This window comes from Gymnogyps californianus, chromosome 1 (assembly GCF_018139145.2).
Source record: "Gymnogyps californianus isolate 813 chromosome 1, ASM1813914v2, whole genome shotgun sequence".
Classification (NCBI taxonomy): domain Eukaryota; kingdom Metazoa; phylum Chordata; class Aves; order Accipitriformes; family Cathartidae; genus Gymnogyps; species Gymnogyps californianus.
Window position 1 is genome coordinate 202752185 of NC_059471.1, and position 22075 is coordinate 202774259.

The window sequence follows — 22075 nt, forward strand, 5'->3', positions numbered from 1 at the left end:
GCTTACTCTGGCTCTGTAAGAGTTGGAGTTAACTGACAGCAAGTGTTACAGGCAACAAGAGAACTACTATTCCAGTTAATCCTCAGGGTGAGGTATAGCTCCATGTCTCTAATGTTGTAAACATACTGAGGTAACACTGGCCACAGTCAATATGGTATCCTTTTGTGTTAAACATTAGTAACAATGACAGAAGCTGCTATAAAAGACTAGAGTGGGGGAAAAAATGAGGCAAAAGAGTGGGAGAAGCATAAGATGAGAATGGGAGAGCAATAGATCCCATTCTATATAAAGTTACTCTAGAAAGGAAGAAAATTCCTTCTGAATTTCTTTTTTGAAGTGGCAATGCTGAATGTGTGAGAAACAACCGGTGCTACAGAATTACCTGGGAGGTCTTCTCCAAGACTGTGTTTTTGCTCCTTGCGATGCATTTACCTTCAGAGACTTATGCTCCATTCCTGCCCAGCTGTGGTGCCTGTCTTGGGGCCCCCTGTGCTGCAGCAGTGAAAGAACCACTGGTTCCTGGACTTCCCTTGACTTGGGCAAAAGTACTTTGGTTGTCTGGGCTTACATGGGCTAGTGTCACATCAAGAGAAATGATGGCAATGTCAAAAAGGGATTTGTTGTGCTCTTAGCAGCTCTGTACTCTCTCTTGCCACTATAATAAGCTGATCTGAGCAGTTGTCAAGGACCATGCAATAGGAAGCTCAAATGAAAATAAATATATATTTCCCCCTGCTGCATACAAAACCACTGTGAGTAGCTGCCCAAGCAGCCCCCACTCCGTGGCAGGTTCTTAGTCATCAAGGACTCAGCCAAGGTCTTTCTCATGAGTTAGACTTCCTGATTCTTGCAGATGGTGGCCTGAAGCTACTGCAGGTGCTGGTACCAGTGCATGACTCCCCTTAATCAAGTCAGTCCCATCCTTTCACCATCTGTTTCCGCTTCTTCATGCAGATATTGTAGAAAACACAGATCAAACTTGAGTGCAACCCGGAGCAACTTCCAGTTCCCCTTCAGAAAGCCAATTAAAAATTTCAAGAAAATGTGGTGAGCGCTGAGGTGGTATTTGCAGTTTTTTGGCAAGAGGTGATGTTACCCTTGAATGGCTTCCTATGCAAGGCTAACTGAAGATAGGCAGGGAAACCAAGCACTTGTGGGGACACAGCAACTCTGTTGACATGCCTTGATCTTGCTCTAAGCGCAGCCAGCCTGGTTTCAGTCACACGTTTGTCATGTGTGTATGCTGACCAACAAGTAATAGTGGCAGTAAAGCAGCCACAAGATCCATTTCTTCTTTCAGCATAACAGGTGCCCTTCGTCTTAGTAAGGAGCCACTTCAGGAGAGTTACGGGAAGAGGTGTCCACAACACCCCACAGTTAGGGAAACAAATGCGAAATTGCTAGGTGCCTCTGGAAATAGTCCGGAAGATTTCCATATAGCCAGTGTGGCTTCCCAAATTATTCTGATGGACACTGTCTTCCTAAACCCATGTTAACTGGCAGTGAAATGGTAAAATCAGCATCTACTAGCTTCTAAAATCACCGTCGTGTATTCTTGCTAATCTGGTAATGACTATCCTAGATTTGACTGTCATCAGAATTTTAACTGACTGATACCTGTTTAGCCAGCCACAAGTCCAATATAATTACTCATCACATAGCCTAAGATTATTAATTTCATGCAGTAATATATTTACACAAACATACCATTTCCATTAAAATATGGCAAGAAACAGCAGTGCTGATATAACATGACCATGCTACTACAGGGTAAGAAGAAAAATACTGTTTCCAGTTGCACTTGTAATAGGTGTTAAGGCCAGGGTTTTAGAATGATGAATCTGGAAAGGACTTGCCTTAAAGTCTGTTCTTAAGCATTCTGTTAACTTGGTCTAGTTGAACTGAATCATAAAACATTGGGAGAGGTACTTATCTTCTGGTGAAAAATCTGGACATTGAAGGTAGTCAGCACCTATGGGACTCAGGAGCAGAACTGAGGGAAAGAAATGAGGTTAGCTTTTCTTCTGTATGTAATTATATTTTTGATGCTCAAATAGGGGAGACTTCTTAATTCGTACCTCATCTGAAGGGTTTGAGAAACATTGATACAGATTTTAATCTGACCTTTCACATTGCTAGTGTGATTCTTATTTTTACTAATCAAGAATTAAACAAAGTTGAATATCAAAATAGAAACCATAGCTATCAAACTATATTTTACAAAGCTATCAAACTATATTTTACAAAGTGAGTGTTGCTGTATTATTTTATGCGTGATACTTTTTGGAACAAATGGGGAAGTTATTTTCATTTGCTTGCTTTTTACAGAATTCCTTATATTCAACCTGTAATATAAAATACTGTACAGCCTATAATAAAAGTTATGCTTTAAATATATTTATCATCAAAAGGTAATTCTTTCTACTATTTCAGAATGTATGTATTCTGTATTTATGATGCTGACCTTGATCTATTTAATGAGGAGGGCAAAACCAGAGAGCAAACCAGGGTTAAACCACTTGCTTGATAGGATAAGTCAAATCATTGCAGGAATTCAAGACCAGGACTGCGTTTGCTTCCTGGCAGGAAGTCTGCAAGTGATACACTGACTGTATTTTTCTTACTTTGATGACAATGTGCACTTCATTTTGCATTAAACCTCAGTCTTTTGTAAAAAACCACAAAGAACCTAGATCCCCACTGTTTTTTATCCTTGACCTCTTCTTTCCATAAATAAAACATTGTTGTATCAAGCCCTGTAATAAGAAATCCAATGTTTGCTGCAAAGTTTGTGCACTGTGTGCTGAGAAATTTATGTTAACGGTGTGTAAAGCTCTAGATATGTGTTTATATTCATTTAATATCTTATGTATTTTCAGGAAATTTTTTCAATATCCTTGTATTACATAAGGTTCCAGAAGTCATTGTGAAGGCTGTTAAAACATATCCTGAAAATGCAAAGTTACAAGCTGCAGCTCTCAGTTGTTTAGCTCTTCTAAGTGAGTAAATATCTTCCTAAATACATAAATAAATTACTTCATTTATCTGTCCACCTGTTAATTATTTTATACTGGTAATTTTCTGTAGTCATTTTGAACTCCATTTCTTTAACATGAAAGCCTGAGGCAGGATAGCTTTGACAGAGCTAGATTTCCTACATGCGTACAGTTTGTTGTTTTATTATGACATGGTTGTGTTTGTATCATATGCCCAACATCTTCACAGTGTTCAGAGCTGGTAAGTTATGTTGACAGATCTTAACAAAGCAACCTGTTTGTTCATAGGCAAATAGTGGATAATCCCTGCTTAACATAAAATCTCTAGAGATAAAAACACTAATTTGATGCTGTGTTTGCCATGTATGACAGTACTCATTATATTGTGGCAGCTGATAGCAACACCACATCAATGCTTGTGCTTGAGTTCTGAAATCAATTAAAAGATTTAAACTTTTCCTTGAGTACGTTCCAGGTGTTATTTTGAAACAGAAGTTAGTTAGCTAGTGGCAAAAAGCTAAGAATCTGATCCTCTTTGTCTTTGAGTAATTGTTCCATACAAAAGTCAGTAGAAATGCTGTTTAAGAGTCTCCAAAATAGCGAAGATTAGAAATCAGTACACACTCCAGTAAGCCTCAGATATTATGGTCAGTGTTGATACATATATTTTTTTCCTTAAATGCTGAAAAATCACAGCTATAAAATGATTTCTTTTAAATTCTGTCGCACTTTCTGGGACCAAATATTTCTCTCTTAGCAACTGCAATTTGCATTTCATTTTTTAATGGCACTGCTTCAGAGTGTAGATGGCTCTGTGATAAGTGGTTACGTGCAAATGAGTCACAGCTATATTTTATGTCTGTGGTGTTCTGTATGTAAATACATAACAAAAAAAAGTACATGCAGGTCTTTTCAGAGCCTGAGCATTGACTGATCTGTAACTATGTGCCTAATTTACTACACTATAATTAAGTTTTTTAGTCCCTTTATGGCCCTAAAGACATTTTTCAAATCTGTCATAGAGTTTATGTCAAAAGACTTCTCCCTTCCCAGAAAAGGCTAATCCTCCCAGTGATTTTTGCACATAGTGTGAAAGGGTGTGAGCACCTCCATGACTACAGGAAGGTTAAGACATAAGTGTTTTGTTTTCACAATAAGAATTTATTGTAAATATTTTATATTTCAAGCTGAAACAATATTCTTAAACCGAGACTTAGAGGAAAGAAAAGAAGAGGAGGAGGAAGAAAAGTTATGCTGGTTGGAAGCATGTTACAGAGCACTAGAACTGCACCGAAAAAACACAGATGTGCTGGTGAGAATTTCTGGATGATGGGGGTGTGGAAATACTGCATTATGCATTAAATAAAATGTTTAGCAACATCATTTTCTCCTGTATATCCTCGGGCAAACAAGGCCTTAAGGACTGGATTAGATTTAGAATAAGTCTTACCTTCCTTGCCTTTATTATCTTTGTTCACCTCAACTGGTTTCAGTTACTCCTATGGATCAAATGTAGGTAGTTAAGATGAGACTTGTTACCTGAAACTTTGGCCATCCAAAGATTGTTGTTTACGTAGCTCCTCAGTATACAGCAGCAAAACACAGGCCCATCAACAGAAGAATTAATCTCAGCCTAAAATAGGTATCAAAATGCAAATCAAATAATGAGAATGTGGCACATGTTTGTAACTCAGGCCTAATGTAGCTATGAAGAATGTGACAGTCCACATCTTGTATTTCTGTATAAAGCACCTTGTACCTTTGTCATGGACTGAAAAACAGTCAAACTATTTAAATTTTTTCATATATTTTTGATATTCTAAAGGCATTTTTTCTTAATCCTTTTGTCTCCTCTTGGTTTATATTTAGGAGGCTGCATGCTGGGCTTTGAAAAATCTGTTTCTGTATCAACGCAACCTTCATGAGAAGATTGGAGATGGAGATAATCAGTTAGTGTTAATATCTTGAACTGTATTTTTGGAAATGAAAGAAATGAAAGCCTACTATTAGGCCATTTGGGGTCTCATGTTTCAATTATTTTTCTTTTTCTTTCTTGTTTTCTAATATATGATGAAATGCATGGTGATCAAAAACACTTGGGAAAGTTTCTTTCTTGAAAAGTGTGCTAACCTTGACTCAGGCAAAATTGCTAGTGTTTTAATAAAAGGTCAGAACACAGTCTAATAGAGCTAATTTTGACAGTACACAAGGGATTTCTTCTTCAGTTGCAATAAGGATAGGGAGGATTAAAGAATGTAAGAGTAGGGAAAATAAAGAAGATTAAGGTAGGTAGTACGTAAGGAGTATGGAAAAGCAGTGCTCATTTTCCCACAAATCAGATGAAAGGGCATAGTAGAGGGGGTGCTGCCTCATCAGGGAGAATCTAGACATGGATAAGACACAGGCTTTCATTTTACTTAAACTATTTCTCAGAGTTGCTTAAAATTTTAATTGTTCAAATTTTAGTAAGCCTGTTTTGTACCCCTTTCTGGACCTCAAGTCGCTTGGAAAGCATGGTTCCAAGTGAATTCAGTGAGATTCAGAGTAGGCTAATATGCATAGTTTGCAAAGGGCTTTCTGGAAACATATTGGAAGCCTAGTACAATCATCTGAAAATTTAATTATGTCGCTTAATACGTTTTTAGGAAACTGAACTACAGTTATGAAGTAACTGCTGTAGTATGGTCAATGTGCAGTGATTTGTTTCTCTCTGTGAAAGGTTCCCAATAGACAGAGAAGTGATGCTCTCCATGCTGATGCACTCCTCTTCAAAAGAAGTGTTTCAGGCAGCTGCTAGTACCTTGGCAATTTTGTCACAACAAAATGGTAAGGGAATTTAATTATCTTTACTTTCTAGTTCAGCAGAAAGTTATTGCTGTAATATTAAAGAATATTTAGTGTGCTCTTGTATGAATACAATATTCCCTGTGATTAGAATATTATGCAGTTGTGTTTAGTAGGAAGTTTATTCCTTGCTTTGAAAAAGCTGTTGTTGGCTAGTATCAAAGAGAGTATGTGGAAGTAAAGAGCTCTTGCCAGTTTATGTGTTGCAATTGCTATTGTTTGGAGCAGGAGACGTGAAAAGAGTGTGTTCTCTTTCTATGCTTGTTTAAATATTTATCACATGTTTGAATTTCATCAAGACCAGCATTTGTTGCAGATCACGTAAGGATTACAGCCCGACAAATACCATTTTCTTGCTTAACACAGGGGATTTGAGCAGTCCTGTTGACTTCAGTGAATCAAATCATGTGTAGAAAGTTAAGCGTGTGCGTAACAGTTTTCAAGATTGCTTTAGTCCTGATTGTGTCCCTAACGTGGTTTCCTAACTTTTTTCAATTTGCAGACCCCCTCAAAATTTTTCAGTGGAGATGTGGACCCCTGGGTAGAGTATTTAAGCCTACTGACAGTTGGTCTGCTTTTATTAGATACCTTTCCCAGAATCCTTTGAAATGGTTATGGACCTCAAGTGGTTTGTAGACTACACATTGGAAACCACTGGCTAGATAGGAAGATAAAAACTAGCAGTTAATTACCATTCTCTAGGTGAGAAAGCATTGTTTTGACACTAGGTTATTGAGCCATCCAAGTACATAAAACCTAACAATGAAAAGGTTTTATAGTTATTTATGAGATAAATATGTATCTATATTGAGAAATAGATCTCATAAATGTATGCATACTGTTATCATATATTATACCAGGTACTTTCATAACACGTTACTGACAAGTGGACCTCTGAGTCTCCTTTGGAAATCTAAAGCAAATTTTTATTTTGTCTTTTTTTTTTTTCTTGTTTTTTTCCCCCTAAAGGAATGTGCTTACACCAGAAATGATAGACATAAAGAAGCTTAGTAAAACCCTCTGGCACAATGCAATAGTGCTTCAATTAACCATTTGAAATGGATGTACTGAACTGGGAATTATAAGAATTGGTGGTAGTTATCATGATAATGTAGAATATTTTTATAGTGTTCTGAGCTGTATTTGTTACAGTTATAGCTACAACATGTGCTTGGGTATTTGAATTTAAAAAAAATGAATTAACGAAGTAAATAGAGTGAATAAATATAATTTCATTTTTGAAGCCTTATTTTGGAAGTTAGAAGGTTTTTTGAAAGTTTTAAGTTCTAGCTTTCCTACATGATCACAGAGTGCAGTTAAGAGGAAAAATTGTTTAAGAATAAACATTTTTGAAAGTAAAAGTAAAGCTGTACATTCTCCTTCCCTTAAGTTAACTTTATGTAAGTAAAAATAACAGAAGTATTTAAACTTATTAGGCATTCAGGAATTACAATGCTTTTGATTAAGCTATGCAAACAGAAGTCAGCTTCAGCTCAAATTGTTTCCCATTCTAATATATACTTCTATAACGTGTGTGTTTGGTGAGGAAAAAAATCAAAAAAAGGGGGGGAAAAAGTTAGCAGTTCTGTTGTTTTTGAGAACTATATATAGAGAGAGATTTACTTATAGGATGCTTGCTGTTTTGTGTTGTAGTAAATATTAGGAAGACACTTTTGGCTAAAGGAATACATATGAATGTTTTGGATATAATGAGGAAACATCTACATTCTCCTGAAGTGGCTGAAAGTGCCTGCAGAATTCTGAATCATGTTTTCGAAGGAAGGTAATATACTTACAAATATGTGGCCACTTCCAAAGTGAAGGTTTGTGAGATTCAGTGCTGTAAGTGATTATGTTTAAATTATTGACTGTTTCACTGATATTAAAATTGACCACAGGCTGACAGCCCTGTTCAAGACATTGAATTTTGGAAGCCCTGTAGTCAAATGCCCAGGTGGATATGTGTAGGGAGCTGCATGTTCTTCTCTTTGTGGTTCTTGAGCAGTGAGGTTTGAATAGACTGTCACTAGGTGGTCTCCCCTCCTGTTAGCCACACTGAATTCCATTGAGAGCTAAGAAATGTCCCACAATATTAACTCTGATTATTAAAATAACATTGTGTTAATATTACTTTTGTGTTGGCTTTTGCAAATGCTCTAGAACATGACTGGAAAATCAAACTTGTGACTCATAAATACTGGTATACAGGGTGGGAACACGATTCCAAGTTTTTCCAGCCTTCCCTGAAACCTTTATATATGCTAAGCTGTCTGTGAAAAAATGACAGACTCAAGATATAGTCACAGAATTTCTTATGAATAATTTCATTATATAAAGAAGAAAATCTCAAAACTTCCATAAACATGTTCACAGGAATAAAAAGTATTACAAAATGAAAGAATAAAATAACCTTAAAAGTGAATTAGTGACCTTTGGCTACTGCCATTTCTAGGGATGCTAATGACATTGAGATTATTTTTTTTTCTTCAAGATTAGAACCTAACATGATTGATGTTTTTCAGTTTATTCTACAATTATCTGACAATTCATCAGTACTTTATGACAGTTGCAGAGCACTAAATTAAGGAAGATGTGTCGTTTCACGTATCTGGATTGGAATCAAAGTGAAATATATGAATCCACCACTCACTCTGAATGAAATACTATACTCTCTGTGTATCACTGTTCTGGACTGGATTGAAAATTACCTCTCAGTAGCCTAGAATGGAATTAGTTACATAGACTGAATTCACGGAATGGCATGAACATAATATATTTCCTATGATGAAGAAAAGTACCATAGTTTAATGTATATTTCATAGCTCAAACCAGATTTACAGTGTTCTAAAGGGTTATCACACAGTGTTAATTAAAGAAGCAAATACAGGTAAAATTTAGAAATGCATTCTTTTTATTTATTTTATAAACAATATTTTCAGTTTCCCTCATCTGGATATAATGACAGTAGCTGTATCAGAAGTTGTAAAAGCCATGAAGAAACATGAAAAATCACTCTCTCTACAACTGGAAGCACTTCGAGTCCTTTTACACTTTATGATGCCTGGTAAGTCATCCAAAAATGTAATCGGTGTGGCGTCATACACCAAATCAGAGAATAGAATGAGGTAGCTGGGGTTTAGTCTTTCTTATCTAATGAGACAGCCTTTAATGGGACTTCAAAAAATTTACTGGAGTTCTGTACGTAGCAGAGAGCAGCTGTAACTCTTTAAGAACATAGAAGATGGAGGAAAATTTTTGAGGTATTGACAGTAACAGACCAAAATTGTCACTGCTGATTTCCCCTTGATTTTATCACTGAAGAGTTAGCTCCATTACTTCTAAGGAATTCAGGGAATGAGTGTGGAGCTATCGCTGTGATTGTGTATTTTCGTCATAGATACCCTTTAAGTGAGAGCAAACAGTGATAATGACATCAACATTGTTGTAGCACAAAATGCAATTGTTTTAATAGTATCTCTTGGAAGGAACATAAAAATTGGACCTCTGACACCAAAAAATAAAGACAGTGATTAAAAGATATGAGATACACTATTATATACTATTTTTTACAGAAAAGGAGAAGCCAAACTGACTAGCTTAGAAATTCCTTTCCAAAAAAAAAAATTGTTAAAGGCAATCTACAGTGGGAAAAATATGTTCTTTGTTAGTTCTATACCTTTAACAGAATTTGGGGGAAGTTTTAACTCTTCTTATCAGTTTACTGCTGTATATCCTGTTTTTTTCCTCTGATCTGAAGTGTGAGAGTACAGACATGGGGTAGTGATTTTTTTTCAGAACAACTTTTTGCAAGTATCTCTCAGCAGTTTTAGTTGAACAGTTACAAAACCAGTAACTCTGAAACTAGTAACTTGGCTAATACGCAGACTGATTGCAGGTTTTCAGTTTTCTTCTATTCTTTGAATTATAATCCTAATACTTTCCCTTTTTTTCAATAAACAGCAGGATTAAGACTTGATATATGTATTCTAACATGTAGGCAAGGCACTTTTTTTGCCAGTATCCTGGAAGTGAGCCCTTCTGAAGTGTAATCAAACAAAGAGAGCACCAACTGGATGTTGGAACTTGCAGGTTAATTAGGGAATAAAAAGTAATTCATGGGGAAAATAGTAATCGGAACAAATATGAATGCTGAAGTGACTTTTAAAGGATTTCTGGGTACTTTTTGTAGTGCCACTTGACTGCAAGTGCCAATAGCTACCAGAAAGGTAAATCTGAAAGACCTTTCTCTGTTCTTTTATTTGTACTCACCTTCCACTTAACGTCATCTGTGGGTAAAATTTGGCCTATGATGTGCTGCCAAGTGAGAAAGGGCAACTAGTTTATAGCTTCTCTATAGCGTCTCCTTTCCAGAAGGAAGCGGCATTCTGAAGTAGGTATAGGTATCAGGAACACCAAGAAATCCCATAGCTCAAAAAAGTAATATATTGCAATGTATCTTAGGCAAAATTCTTTGGCATGATTTTGCATTTTCACAGTAAGCAGTGAGCAAACATATGGTGAAATCATCATTTCAAACGCAATGTACTCACACTACAATGTAAGTCTGGAGGGATTCCAGTCTCTGTAACTACAGCGTTCTGAAAATGTCATAAGATCTGAAATATGCCCTCTAAGTCACCTGTGTGTTCAATTTGATTGTTATATTGGGTTAATAATATTGGGTTAATACTGGGGAGAATATTAAATCTATTCTGCTGAGGAAGGCTGTTTTCTATTGTTGCAGGTACAAAGAATGAACACCAGAATGGTTCTTCCAGAGATGTGGGAGATGCTGCTTTTGCACTTACAGTGAAAGTGATTAAAAGCCAGTGTCTGTTGGAGGGAACTCATTCATTGGTGCTTAATGCTTTGAACAGGGTATAGTTAAAGCTTTATTCTAATGGATTTTGTCACTATTTTACGCTTGCAGTGGTGAATCATTTGTAAGTTTTAGTTCTGCATTGATTTTCCTATTGATTTGATAGAATTAATCTTAACTCCTGAGTTTTATTTATTGTTTGGGGTTTCTTCTTACTTTCTGTTCTGGAATGTATTAGATGATCCTTTATACAGTAACTCTAAAGGATATTTATAAAAACAAGGCTAATGTTTTTTTCAAGCATACAGTTTATTTGTGATTTTTTAATGGACTAGTTTATACATGAAAAGTGTCCTCATACCTACACCTCAACTACACATAGAACTGAGTGGTTCTTTAATATGGCTTTCATGGGTACATACTCCTTTACTTTCAACAGAACAGTGTTTCTCAGTTGTCTCCATTCTTTTCACTGTTCAATTCTATAACTTTTTCCAGCCACTGGAAAACAGAATGATCACAGTGCCTTGAAGGGTGAGCTGAAAAGTGAGAGGCTGAAGCAGACCCAGTCTAAACAAAGGAAACACTAGGCACTTTGCACAGCAGATTAACCTTAAATCCTAGTGATAGAAAAGGTTTAACTTCATGGCCTTCAGAAGAATCCCACCTCTACAAGGTTTCCAAGGTTCACATGACCACAATCAAATTTTAGCAATTCACAGTTTTTTAGAAGTCTCTCAACAATTTTAGGCTTGCCAAACACCTTCAGTCAAGGAAATTCATGCCTCTTACATTTATTATAAAAGTTAGAGCAAATAATGTGTCAGCAAAAGAGTGCTAGAGTGTCTAAAGGACATTTCTTGACCTGAAGATATAGGATATAGGAGTTAACAAGGGAGGCAAAATAGTTTTTACTTCAGAATGTATTACAGTCTCCAGTGCTTTGTGACCATCCCGATTGCTTTTTCTGACCCAGCTGGTTTATGTTTTGGGGTACTACAATATCAACCAGGAGGGCTTGAAATTAACATTTTAATGAAAAACTGGAGAAGGAATAAGGAGGAAGATGGGCATGACTCCACTGAAATAATTTTGCAGATTTGCAAGTCACTGTGACAGCTATGCACACTTTCAGATCTAGGCCTCATCTAGGTTTCCTCCATCTAGAAGTGCGGGAAAATTGGGAAAAATAATCACAAATAACCTGTTGAATTGCTATATAGCTAAACCCAGAACTTTTAAAATCTTCATGGGGTGTGGTAATAGGTATGTTGCTTCATATCTTTTCATATTTTTTTCAGTTGCCACCATGTTCATCACTTGTGCCGGTTCTCAAAGAACCCATTTTTGTTCCTTTTTAACCACAAAGGAAGTACACTTTCTCACTCTCCTTGTCCTAGCAAAATGGTGTGAACTTGTGAATGGTTGTACTGAAACTTTGAGGAAAAAAAATCCCACTCTCCATTAGCAAACTAGCTAGGGAATATTTTCAGAATCAAAAGTGAAAATCTGGGGAGGTTACGAGTGGCTGAAACTGATGGTTGAAAAGGAAATCTTTTTGAAATTGTGATTATTGTTATTTATTGTCACATCAGCTGTAATTTCACATACTTTAAGAACAACAATCCCTTGTTCTTAAAGAACAACTTTTAAGAACAAGCAACTCTTCTGTTGCCGTTGTAAGCAGAACAAGCTTGATCTGATTTTATATTCATTTCTCCGTTAGTTTATTGGAAATCCTAGCATTCAGAAGTGTGGATTAAAACTACTTGCTTCTGTAACTGAGTGCACTGGTGCACTAGAAATTTTAACCCAGCAAGGAGCTACTGACACTGTGCTTCACACCCTACAGATGTATCCAGACGAACAAGGTAGGGAAGGTATTTTGTTAGTAGAATGTGAATGACATAGTAGGAGGGGCTGATTAACCACAGAAGCTGTAACCTATCTATTATGCTTTTTAGTACTGGATGTGATGTAGGTTACGTGGCAAGAAAAGGCTGCAGTACTGCATAGTCCTCAGGTTCATCCACTTCGTAGTCATGCCTGGCCCTGTAATAGCTTATGCAAATAACTTTCTGGAATATTAGTAATATAACACTACTTAGATCATGGGTTTATTCCACTCAATGTCTGAATAGTCAACACTATTAATCTTTCTTTTTTCTTCTAGACATACAGTGTTTGGGTTTGAGTCTTCTACGCTCTTTGATTACAAGAAAGAGTTTGTGTATTGCAACTATGCATGTCCTGTCAACAGTTCTGGTTTCTACTCTGCGACGATTTAAAGAGGTCACTGAAATCCAGATGCACGTATGTGTTATTTTTATGTACAAAGATGAAAGTGAAAGGCAAAACCTTAGAAAATTATTTTAATGTAGTTATATTTGAAGTATAATTCCTTATTTTAATTACTTCATTTTGATTTTTTTGCAATTACTACGTTAGTATAAGGCTTTATAATTAAACCAATATATTTGCCGTAGAGATGGTTTTCTTGGAGGCATATATTCAATCCAGAATAGCTAAGTGTAGGTTTAGGTGTTTATCTAAGACTTCTGAGATCTGCAAACTAGAACAAATTTCTCAGTCATGGTTTATCATTCAGTCAATCTATAACCATTTAATGAAGTAACCGTCATGTTGAGAAGGAACTCAGGTTGGAGAAGTTCATGGAGGACTGTCTCCAGTGGGAGGGACCCCACGCTGGACCAGGGGAAGAGTGTGAGGAGTCCTCCCCCTGAGGAGGAAGGAGTGGCAGAAACAACGTGTGATGAACTGACCACAACTCCCATTCCCCGTCCCCCTGTGCCACTGGGGGGAGAAGGTAGAAAATTTGGGAGTAAAGTTGAGCCTGGGAAGAAAGGAGGGGTGGGGGGAAGGTGTTTTTAAGATTTGGTTTTATTTCTCATTATCCTACTCTGATTTGATTAGTAATAAATTAAATTAATTTTTTTTTCCCCAAGTCGAGTCTGTTTTGCCTGTGATGGTAATTGGTGAGTGATCTCCCTGTCCTTATCTCGACCCATGAGCCTTTCATTATATTTTCTCTCCCCTGTCCAGCTGAGGAGGGGAGTGATAGAGCAGCTTTGGTGGGCACCTGGTGTCCAGCCAGGGTCAACCCACCACAGAATGCTGTATTTAAGAAGGATATTACTGGAATACTGTGTCAAACTTTGGATCTACTTCTGAATATGGAAGGAGAGTCCTTATTGTGTCTGCAAACACACGTTTGGTCTTCCTCCTGTGAAAGTTCTGTTTGCTCTGCTTCAGAAGCTTTCCCTGTTTGTTGCCAGTTTCATTTCTCTAGCGGAATGGGGCTTGCCTGTGAGATCAGCTTTCTGTGAGAGTTTCTGTACTTCTGTTTCAGATCAGTATGAAAATATCACAAGTACAGCCTCCCTTCTTTACTGCTGTTTTTCCCCCAACCCTTCCAAGTTTAGCTTAGCAACCAATGTAGAGAGAAATCAAAATAATGTGGTGGAATAAGAAAGTTACTTACAGTGATTTAGTCTCAATTAGGTTTAGACAAAGAGTCCGTAATTTACCCAGTTCACCCTTCTAGGTGAACTTTACTTGCAGAATCATGGGATAATTTTGTATTTCTTTTTCATTTTTAGATCCCAGCTGAAACCAGGACAACCTGTTAAGTTTTTCATTTAGCCTATGTATTTTTTTCAAATTCAAGGATTACAGAGCAACACTGCCAGGCAGGATGTTGTCAGATATTATGGTGCATAATTTGTCTTTTCAAAGTGTCAGTTAATATCTGTTTAAGTGGGTCAGCTAAACAAGTATGAAACTACAGCTCTGTAAACACAGAGACACCACATGTTTCTGCCTTCTCTCCTGATCTTCTCCAATTTGTGAATTATTGCATGTTTAAAAACAAGACCAAAAAAATTAAAGCACATAGCTTTTCATGGAAATTTGATTTTGTTGCACGACCTGTTTTAAAATGACACTTTTTAACACTGTACTTATTTCAATATTCTCATTGTGTTCTTAGGGATTTCATGCAGTCTTGTCAATTCTTGGTTTGTCACCTTGTTTTGCAAAGCTGCTGGTACATGAATCATTTGACACAGTCATTTTCTACCAGATGTCTATGTGTTTCACTGACCAGCGAGATCGACAGGTATCGTCTCTCTTTTGACAGCTCCACAGCTGAAAAATTTTGGTGCTTTTTTTGTCCTAACTTTGATTGTTTGTCTTCCCATTCAGTTTCAAAGCCTGTGTTGTAAATGTTTTGCTAAAATAGCTGAAAATGATGATTTAAAAAATATGATGCTGGAAAAAGCATGTATTGAGTACAATAGTATTATGGCTGAATGTTTACTTCTACTGGGAGCTGATATTAATAAGAAGACAAAGACAAACTCTTTGATCTATCAGGTAATATGTGGAAATATATATAGTTTTATTGCTTTAAAATTTTTGCTTTTGAGTTCCTATGTCTTTTCATGTAAACATTTATTTGGCAGAACACAGCAGCAATACCCAGTGTAATCTAACTGTGACCTGAGTGGTGTTAACCGTTGCTACTCATGGTGACTTCAGGCTCAGTCTGATGTTCATTGAAACACCCTTCACTTTATTGAAGCTCATGGGGTCACTGTCACTTACAATGTGCCCACACTGCCAGTTCAGTTCTGATGCAAGCTCACTTTAAAGTCCATGCTTTCTGATTGTTTACCCGGTTCACATGCAAACCTGGGTTCAATCAAGTACTGACTTAGCCTTAGTTTTGGAGTATTTTTTAGGAAGAAGACTAAAGCTCAGGCTTTGCAAACTCCCAGTCATTTTTTCTGAACTAATCAGGCATAGATGGCATCAAGCCCATTAGAGCCCAGTCCACGAACTGATATTCCAAATTCAGCTCTCTCCAAGCTCTGTGAGGCCAAAGTACAGATGGACCAGCAAGCAGCACTGTGCATAGATAGGTTTCAGTGTGCTTAGTCCCACTCTGTTCTAGACCTGCAAAGAAGACTTTGCCCAAAATGCCTGCCGTGGAATGGTGGATTTTTTTTACTTTGTGTTGTATTTAAAGATGAATATAGTCATCAGTTTTTGTACTGATTTAACTGTTCCGGTTAGAGTTCTGACTTTTTATCAACACAGCTAAAGTACTATAACATCTTGGAATGCCTGCAGTCACACTAGCTGCAAAGAGCTTTATCCATACAGTGGCCACATCAGAGCATTAACTATTTGAAATATGTTGGTGTCTTATATAAGGCCATAGGCAAACATCCTATCTGGATTCAGCCATGCCAACAGAGAGGCTGTTCCCACCTGCTTATAAGTACTCCTTGCTAAATGTGACTGCCTTTACAAATTTTTTTGAGAAACGGTGTGTATGAGCACTTCTTAATTTTGCTTCATTGTCAAAGTTTTAAATAGTCTGAGATAACCCCACCAATACTGCTTGAAGTGAATTAGAAAGTGTTCACTTCTGCTGGCAGAGCTGGCTGGGTGATAAAGCACAGCTGGGTTTGGAACTGACCATCCATCCATGGAGTCTGAGTAGGCAAATCAGTGTTAGCGAACCACAGTGGAAATACTGAAGTAACTGGAAGTATTTCTAAAAAATATTTGTAATATTCACAATCAACACTGCTCTGTGTAGCAATGCAGGCTGAGAGATTGGAAGGAGTAAAGCTGACTGAAGCCAGTGGACCTGAGCTCCCTAGCACTAGGCAAGGCTTGATGAGTCTCACTGTTGTTGCCTGTTCATCTGATATCCAGATGACATGGCAAAATAACCCCAAGTGTCTTTTTCCCACTGAACAGATAAATAAATGGAGTTGCCATAGACCGCATGCAATAATCAAACTACATAAATTACCATTCTTTTTTGCCTGGGAATTGTGTGCACTCATGGCAGAAATTACAATTACAGAACTCTGGCATTTGTTGTAGTTTGGGCAAAGACTTCAGGAAGATGGGAGTTGGTACTCAGATGCCTTAGGCAGGCATATGCTCTGAGGGGTAGGAAATTGTATAATTGAAAAAGAGACATGATCCTAAAAATACAATGAATCTGAATTTGAGACAAGTCTTAATGCAATCTGAGCTGTTATTTGAGTGCCTCACATAAATTTTTTTAATTGCTTTTCTCTGTTAGGTTTGTGAGAAAGGAAATAATCCTAAATTGGTGGAATTGCTGTTAGCCAATGGTGCTCGAGAGCAGGATGTTCGGAGTGCTTTAACCATTAGTATAAAGAGAGGAGATAGCCAAATCATCAGCTTGCTCTTAAAGAAGCTTAGCCTTGATGTCGCCAACAGCAGTATATGTCTTGGAGGATTTGGTATTGGGAGACTGGAACCTTCCTGGCTCATTCCTTTGTTCCCAGATAAACTTACTCCATTAAGAAAACAAAGTGAGTATATATAGAATTTGCTATACGAAATCTGTTAATATCTCTTGATGGTACTATATAAGTGTTTTAGATCAAGACCTTCAGTTGAGGATCTCTTCATAGCATTCAGCTGGTTATAGAAAGACTGTCAAACCTTGAAAATAAATCAAGTTATTTCTGTTATTTTTTTAAAGCTATTTGGATTTCTTGGAGAATATGCTATCTTTTTGGTTTCCTATACATACAGATGCAGGTTCTGCACTGGCAAGAATGGTGCTTAAATTCCAGATGAAGAATATTTCAGAGGGTAGATCAAGAGCCTCCTCTGATCTAAACTTCTCTGAAGATGGAGTGGATAAAAACTATGATTGGACTTTCATTTCTGACCCATTAGTGGACAGTGTTTTTCCTTTGAGTGATGATATTGATAGTGAAGGTAATTGGTTTTTTTTCTTTTTTCTTTTTATAATCCCAGTCTATGGTACCAGGGCTAGACCACAGCCATAAATCAGTTGTTTATTTGTATTTGAGATAAAACACTTCCCATGAAAAAAATACTTTTATCTAAAATTTTGTTTGTAGTAACATTGGAAAATAGTTTATGATGAGTAAGTATGTGCTTTATCTGCAAAATTAGGACCTTAAACCATTTTATTCAGTTACCCATTTAAAATTAGTCCTTCATGCATTCAGTATCTTGTAGAGAGAAAGAGTCGGATTCATCCAACCGAATTTAGATATTGACTATTTTGATGTCTGTTTCTGAGCTATTCTCGTATGCTGTCTTTATAGCAAAAAGCAAGTGCTTCAAGAGCACAATTTGTCTCATCATGAAGTCAGGTGTATTGTGATCTAGAAATCCCTGTTCCCTGGGTTGTCTGTAAATAAAGTGTGCGCAACTAAGTCTGGTATAGAGGACTATATTGTTAACAAATAAAGTAGGTGAAACAAGCCCTATCCCAAAGATATCTAACTGATCAGAAAGTGTAAATGACAAGTCTGTGTTCAGTCCAACATCATTCTTGGTAACCATGTCAGGAAATCTGAATGCCTTTAACTTATAAAAAACCAGTATTTCTGTCTATAATATCGGTAACTTAATAATAAGAGTAAGTGGACTTAATTTACAACATACCTTTTGTTTGTTCAGATGTCACTGTTGTTTTAGAACTGTTGAATACGTAAAATCATCACAGATGAAGAATTTGAATTTTGGAATCAGAGAATCCTAAGGGATTTTTTTGGTTCTGTTTTGTTCTCTTCCTTTACATCATTCAGCACCATTTTTCATTTCTGTAGGACTGTAGCAGAGACATATAATACTGATAGGTACTATCTGTTGCCCCACATAGAAAAGTTGTTACATCACATGTAAATTATGGTAAAAAAAATACAGGCTTTGCTAACAGGAGTGATTTTAGGAGTTTTAAAAGTAGCTTTGAGAAGAGGAACACTAAATGGGTCCAGATAACCCTAAGTCACCAAAGCCGGATTGGCATTTGATGTTTCATTATCAATAAATGTGGGAGTGCAAATTTATCTGTTAAAATACAAACTTTTTCTCTTTTAAAAAGTTATTTACACTGCGGTAGCACAAAGATATGTTACGAAACATGTATAATAATCCCAGCCTGCTGGAAATTTTAGATGATAAAGCGTCAATGTAACAAGCTGCAGGTCATATTTGGAGCATGTCAGGTTAGTATGGCCCATGTACTCTAAAACACGTTGACAACATTCTTGGCCTATTGCACACACAATTAACCAGATAGATCCTGTCAATATTGATGCTTTTGAAATGTATCTCTCCTTTGTATGTCAGCATCTATATTACAGTTGAATTCTGAGCCTCATCTTTAAATACATTTTCTTACTTATTTGTCCTCCTGTGTTATTGTTTTGTACTAGGAAGCGAAGGTTCACTTTTTACAAAAAAGAAGTCCAATTCCATTGCAGTTGCAGACTTACATTGTAGTGAAATGGCATGTCAAAGAGGTTCTCCTACTTTGCCGCGACATACCCGCTCTGTGGTAAGTCAGATCCTTATTCGTTCCAGGCTTCTTATAAGTCCATCTGTGTTGCCTACAGCAAAACTGTTAATAATCAAGTGTTACGAGGTGTCATGTATCCATATGGGCTCTTGTCTCACTGTTGCCATTTAATATTTCCTTCTATTGCTGTGCAATTACTGTGCTCCAGATCACTGTACAGAGGAGAGTTTATTTCAGCAAAAATTTGTGACCAATCAAAAGTACACGTTTTTGTGAATTGCTCAAATTTCCGGTCTGATGTTCAAATGCAGATACAGAAACTGTGGGCCTATTCACAAAGACTTAACTACCCCTTAGTGAAGCTAATCTTCAGAGTGCTACTGCAATCAATGAAGAGAGACCGATTCCGTAAGAAGACATAAGAGGACAAATCGGTGGAATCAAAGTCAGGTTCCTTTGAAAGAAGCTTGTCTCTTTCCATTGACTGTAAAGGGAAACTGGAGAGACTGACCTCCCTAGAGAAAGTTATTTTTTGTAATATCCTGCTCCATCCTATCACCCTACTCTAGTGAAAGTCATTTTAGGTTGCCAAAAAATGCGCTACTTCCATTGCACTTTAAATCTACTGTTCTTTCATATTGCATGGATCAGTAAGTTTTATACAGATGTGACCTATTGTTATTTTTAGTTGAAATGTACAGTTTCCTTGTGTTTCCCCTGGAAGTTCTCATAAAAAGAAACCACAATAAAAAGAAATTGAATTACTGAATTCAGATCATTTCAGATATCTGCATATGTCCATAAGTGGTTTTTCTTCTCTTCTGGGATTTTCCAGGGACCTGGCTCAGATTATGAACCATTAATGAAACAAAGAAGAAAATTCTTGCCTTCAGATGAATCCTCCAGTAAGTAAACTATACAATTTAACATAGAGAACAGATTTTTCATCCTTAATGCTTTCACAAGCATAGCATGCAAAGATTTTAGTCAGATTATATATTTGTTTACAAAGAGGAGGGTACGTTTTGGAAATACTACAGTGGAGTACAAATAATGCATATATAGGGAATTTTTTTTTTTCCTGGGCTTCACATATAATTTATGTAGAATTAAACAGGCAATGAAATTTCATGAATGCCTTTATTAGCTTTGAAAAGCTACTTCTGTTGTGCAGTGCATAAGCGTCCATCTCTTCCCTACTGTCTTATAAATTTGTGTCTCGAAATAGAAGTCTTCATGGATTTGGATCTTAATAAATATCCAAACATTCACTGTCTTCTGCATCTTTAGATCCCAACTTAATTGATCTTAATTTTAATTATGTGATAAATGAAATCATGGTATTTTTCCCATGTGTTTGTTTTAATAGAAGGCATCTCAAAATTTTCACCGCATATAAGACCATCAGACAGTCTTTCTTCATTGATCTCAGAGAAAGAATATATTAAATCACTAGATCTTTCATCAAATGAGCTGGAGAACATTGATGCCATCAGCCAGAATAGCTGCTTGACTAGTCATCTGGAACATCTTGAGAAACTGGAGCTCCACCAAAATGCTCTTACAAACATTCCAGAACAACTGTGTGAAGTAATTCTGCATAATTTTATGTAATACAAGTTGAGATTAGTTACAATAAATTGTTTGTCTCTAACAATGTACCCATAACAATACCACTCATGAATATGGGTGTGTATTTTTGCATGCTTCATACATTCACTTAATTTTCATTCAGTGGATTTATGTTCAGCCAGAAATAAAAGTAGTTTAATGGAACTGTTTTAAGTCATTTACTGCAGAGAACTGCTTTAGGATGTGTTATATTGAGTAACATAGTAACGTAAATGGAACTGAGAACTGCAGGCAATTTATATCTGTTAAATTTTATGAAACTGAGCTAATTAATTTTGAAGAATGCTTTCCATTTTACTCTGTAATAGAAATATTATGGGTTACATTGGTATGATTGCTATTTTCTGCTATTTTTCCTGGTGAAAGAAATATAAGTGAATTAATAAATTGTATAAAATATAACTCAATTTAAAACCTATAAATTCATATTTTCATTTAACTTTTTAAAAACAAATTGTCCTTTTCTTTCAGAACTTGAAATGCTTGACTTACTTGGATTTGCATAGTAACAGATTTACTACTTTTCCAACTTACTTACTGAAAATGAATTGTATTGCAAATCTTGATATCTCTCGAAATGACATTGGGCCTTCCTTTGCTTTGGATCCATACCTCAGATGTCCAACTCTAAAGCAACTTAATCTTTCATACAATCAGCTGGTGTGCATTCCTGAATTTCTTACAAATGTTGCTGAAAATCTGGAACAGCTATTGCTAGAAGGGTGAGTAGCATTAGTAAATGGACTGTAGCATAACAAACACAACAGAAAATAATATATTTGTCATCCAGAATGATGACTGTTATAGCATGGAAAGGGATTGTTTAGTCAGCAGTGAAACACTGACAATATCTTCTGAATGTGTAAATTGCTACAATTTTCAGTGTTGTATTACAAACTACATGAGAATATCTGTGGGCCTATCTAATCTAATAGCACTGCAGTTTTAGTAACATACTAAAAATGTTGTAGTTCAGCGTTTTTCTACTGCCATACTATTCATCCACAGGACTGTCTGTGTTGTCTAACATATTCCACTAGGTTTTCTGTATACTGAATACACTTTCCACTGTATTTCATATTCCCCAAAGGTTTTTTGGAAGTATGATTCGTGGAATTGCATTTATTGGTATGGATATGTTTTAAATGACAGAAGCAGAGAAATATGTAATTTTTTGTTTACCAGCACTTTTTATCATATTTGTTAGTGAGTGAGATAATTCATACCTATACAGAATTCTGAAGAATGCTGTTACTGATAGCTCTGTAAACTGCAGATACTGATTCATCTCCCATAATTTAAGATGGTGATATTTTTTACACAGAAGTTCACACAGAATAAAGATAGCAACATATGTAACTAAAGCAAGCCGTATTAAATATGTGAATCAAATTTACAAAAGCAATATTTAAATGCAAAATCCTGTTGCAT

The 22075-nt window shown here is 36.3% G+C and overlaps 1 protein-coding gene across 1 annotated transcript in view; it reads left to right on the plus strand.

The window, feature by feature from the left end:
• The window catches only part of LRRK2 (leucine rich repeat kinase 2), a 74383-nt gene that overhangs the window by 17424 nt on the left and 34884 nt on the right, over positions 1-22075 (plus strand). The window contains exons 8-24 of the mRNA XM_050902507.1: positions 2880-2999; positions 4184-4308; positions 4866-4945; positions 5716-5822; positions 7494-7623; positions 8780-8904; positions 10585-10718; positions 12386-12530; positions 12833-12972; positions 14669-14797; positions 14884-15054; positions 16787-17042; positions 17269-17457; positions 18930-19051; positions 19848-19917; positions 20382-20602; positions 21116-21366. Of these exons, the coding sequence (XP_050758464.1) occupies positions 2880-2999; positions 4184-4308; positions 4866-4945; positions 5716-5822; positions 7494-7623; positions 8780-8904; positions 10585-10718; positions 12386-12530; positions 12833-12972; positions 14669-14797; positions 14884-15054; positions 16787-17042; positions 17269-17457; positions 18930-19051; positions 19848-19917; positions 20382-20602; positions 21116-21366 (2515 nt within the window). The remainder of the gene's footprint in view (positions 1-2879; positions 3000-4183; positions 4309-4865; positions 4946-5715; positions 5823-7493; positions 7624-8779; positions 8905-10584; positions 10719-12385; positions 12531-12832; positions 12973-14668; positions 14798-14883; positions 15055-16786; positions 17043-17268; positions 17458-18929; positions 19052-19847; positions 19918-20381; positions 20603-21115; positions 21367-22075) is intronic.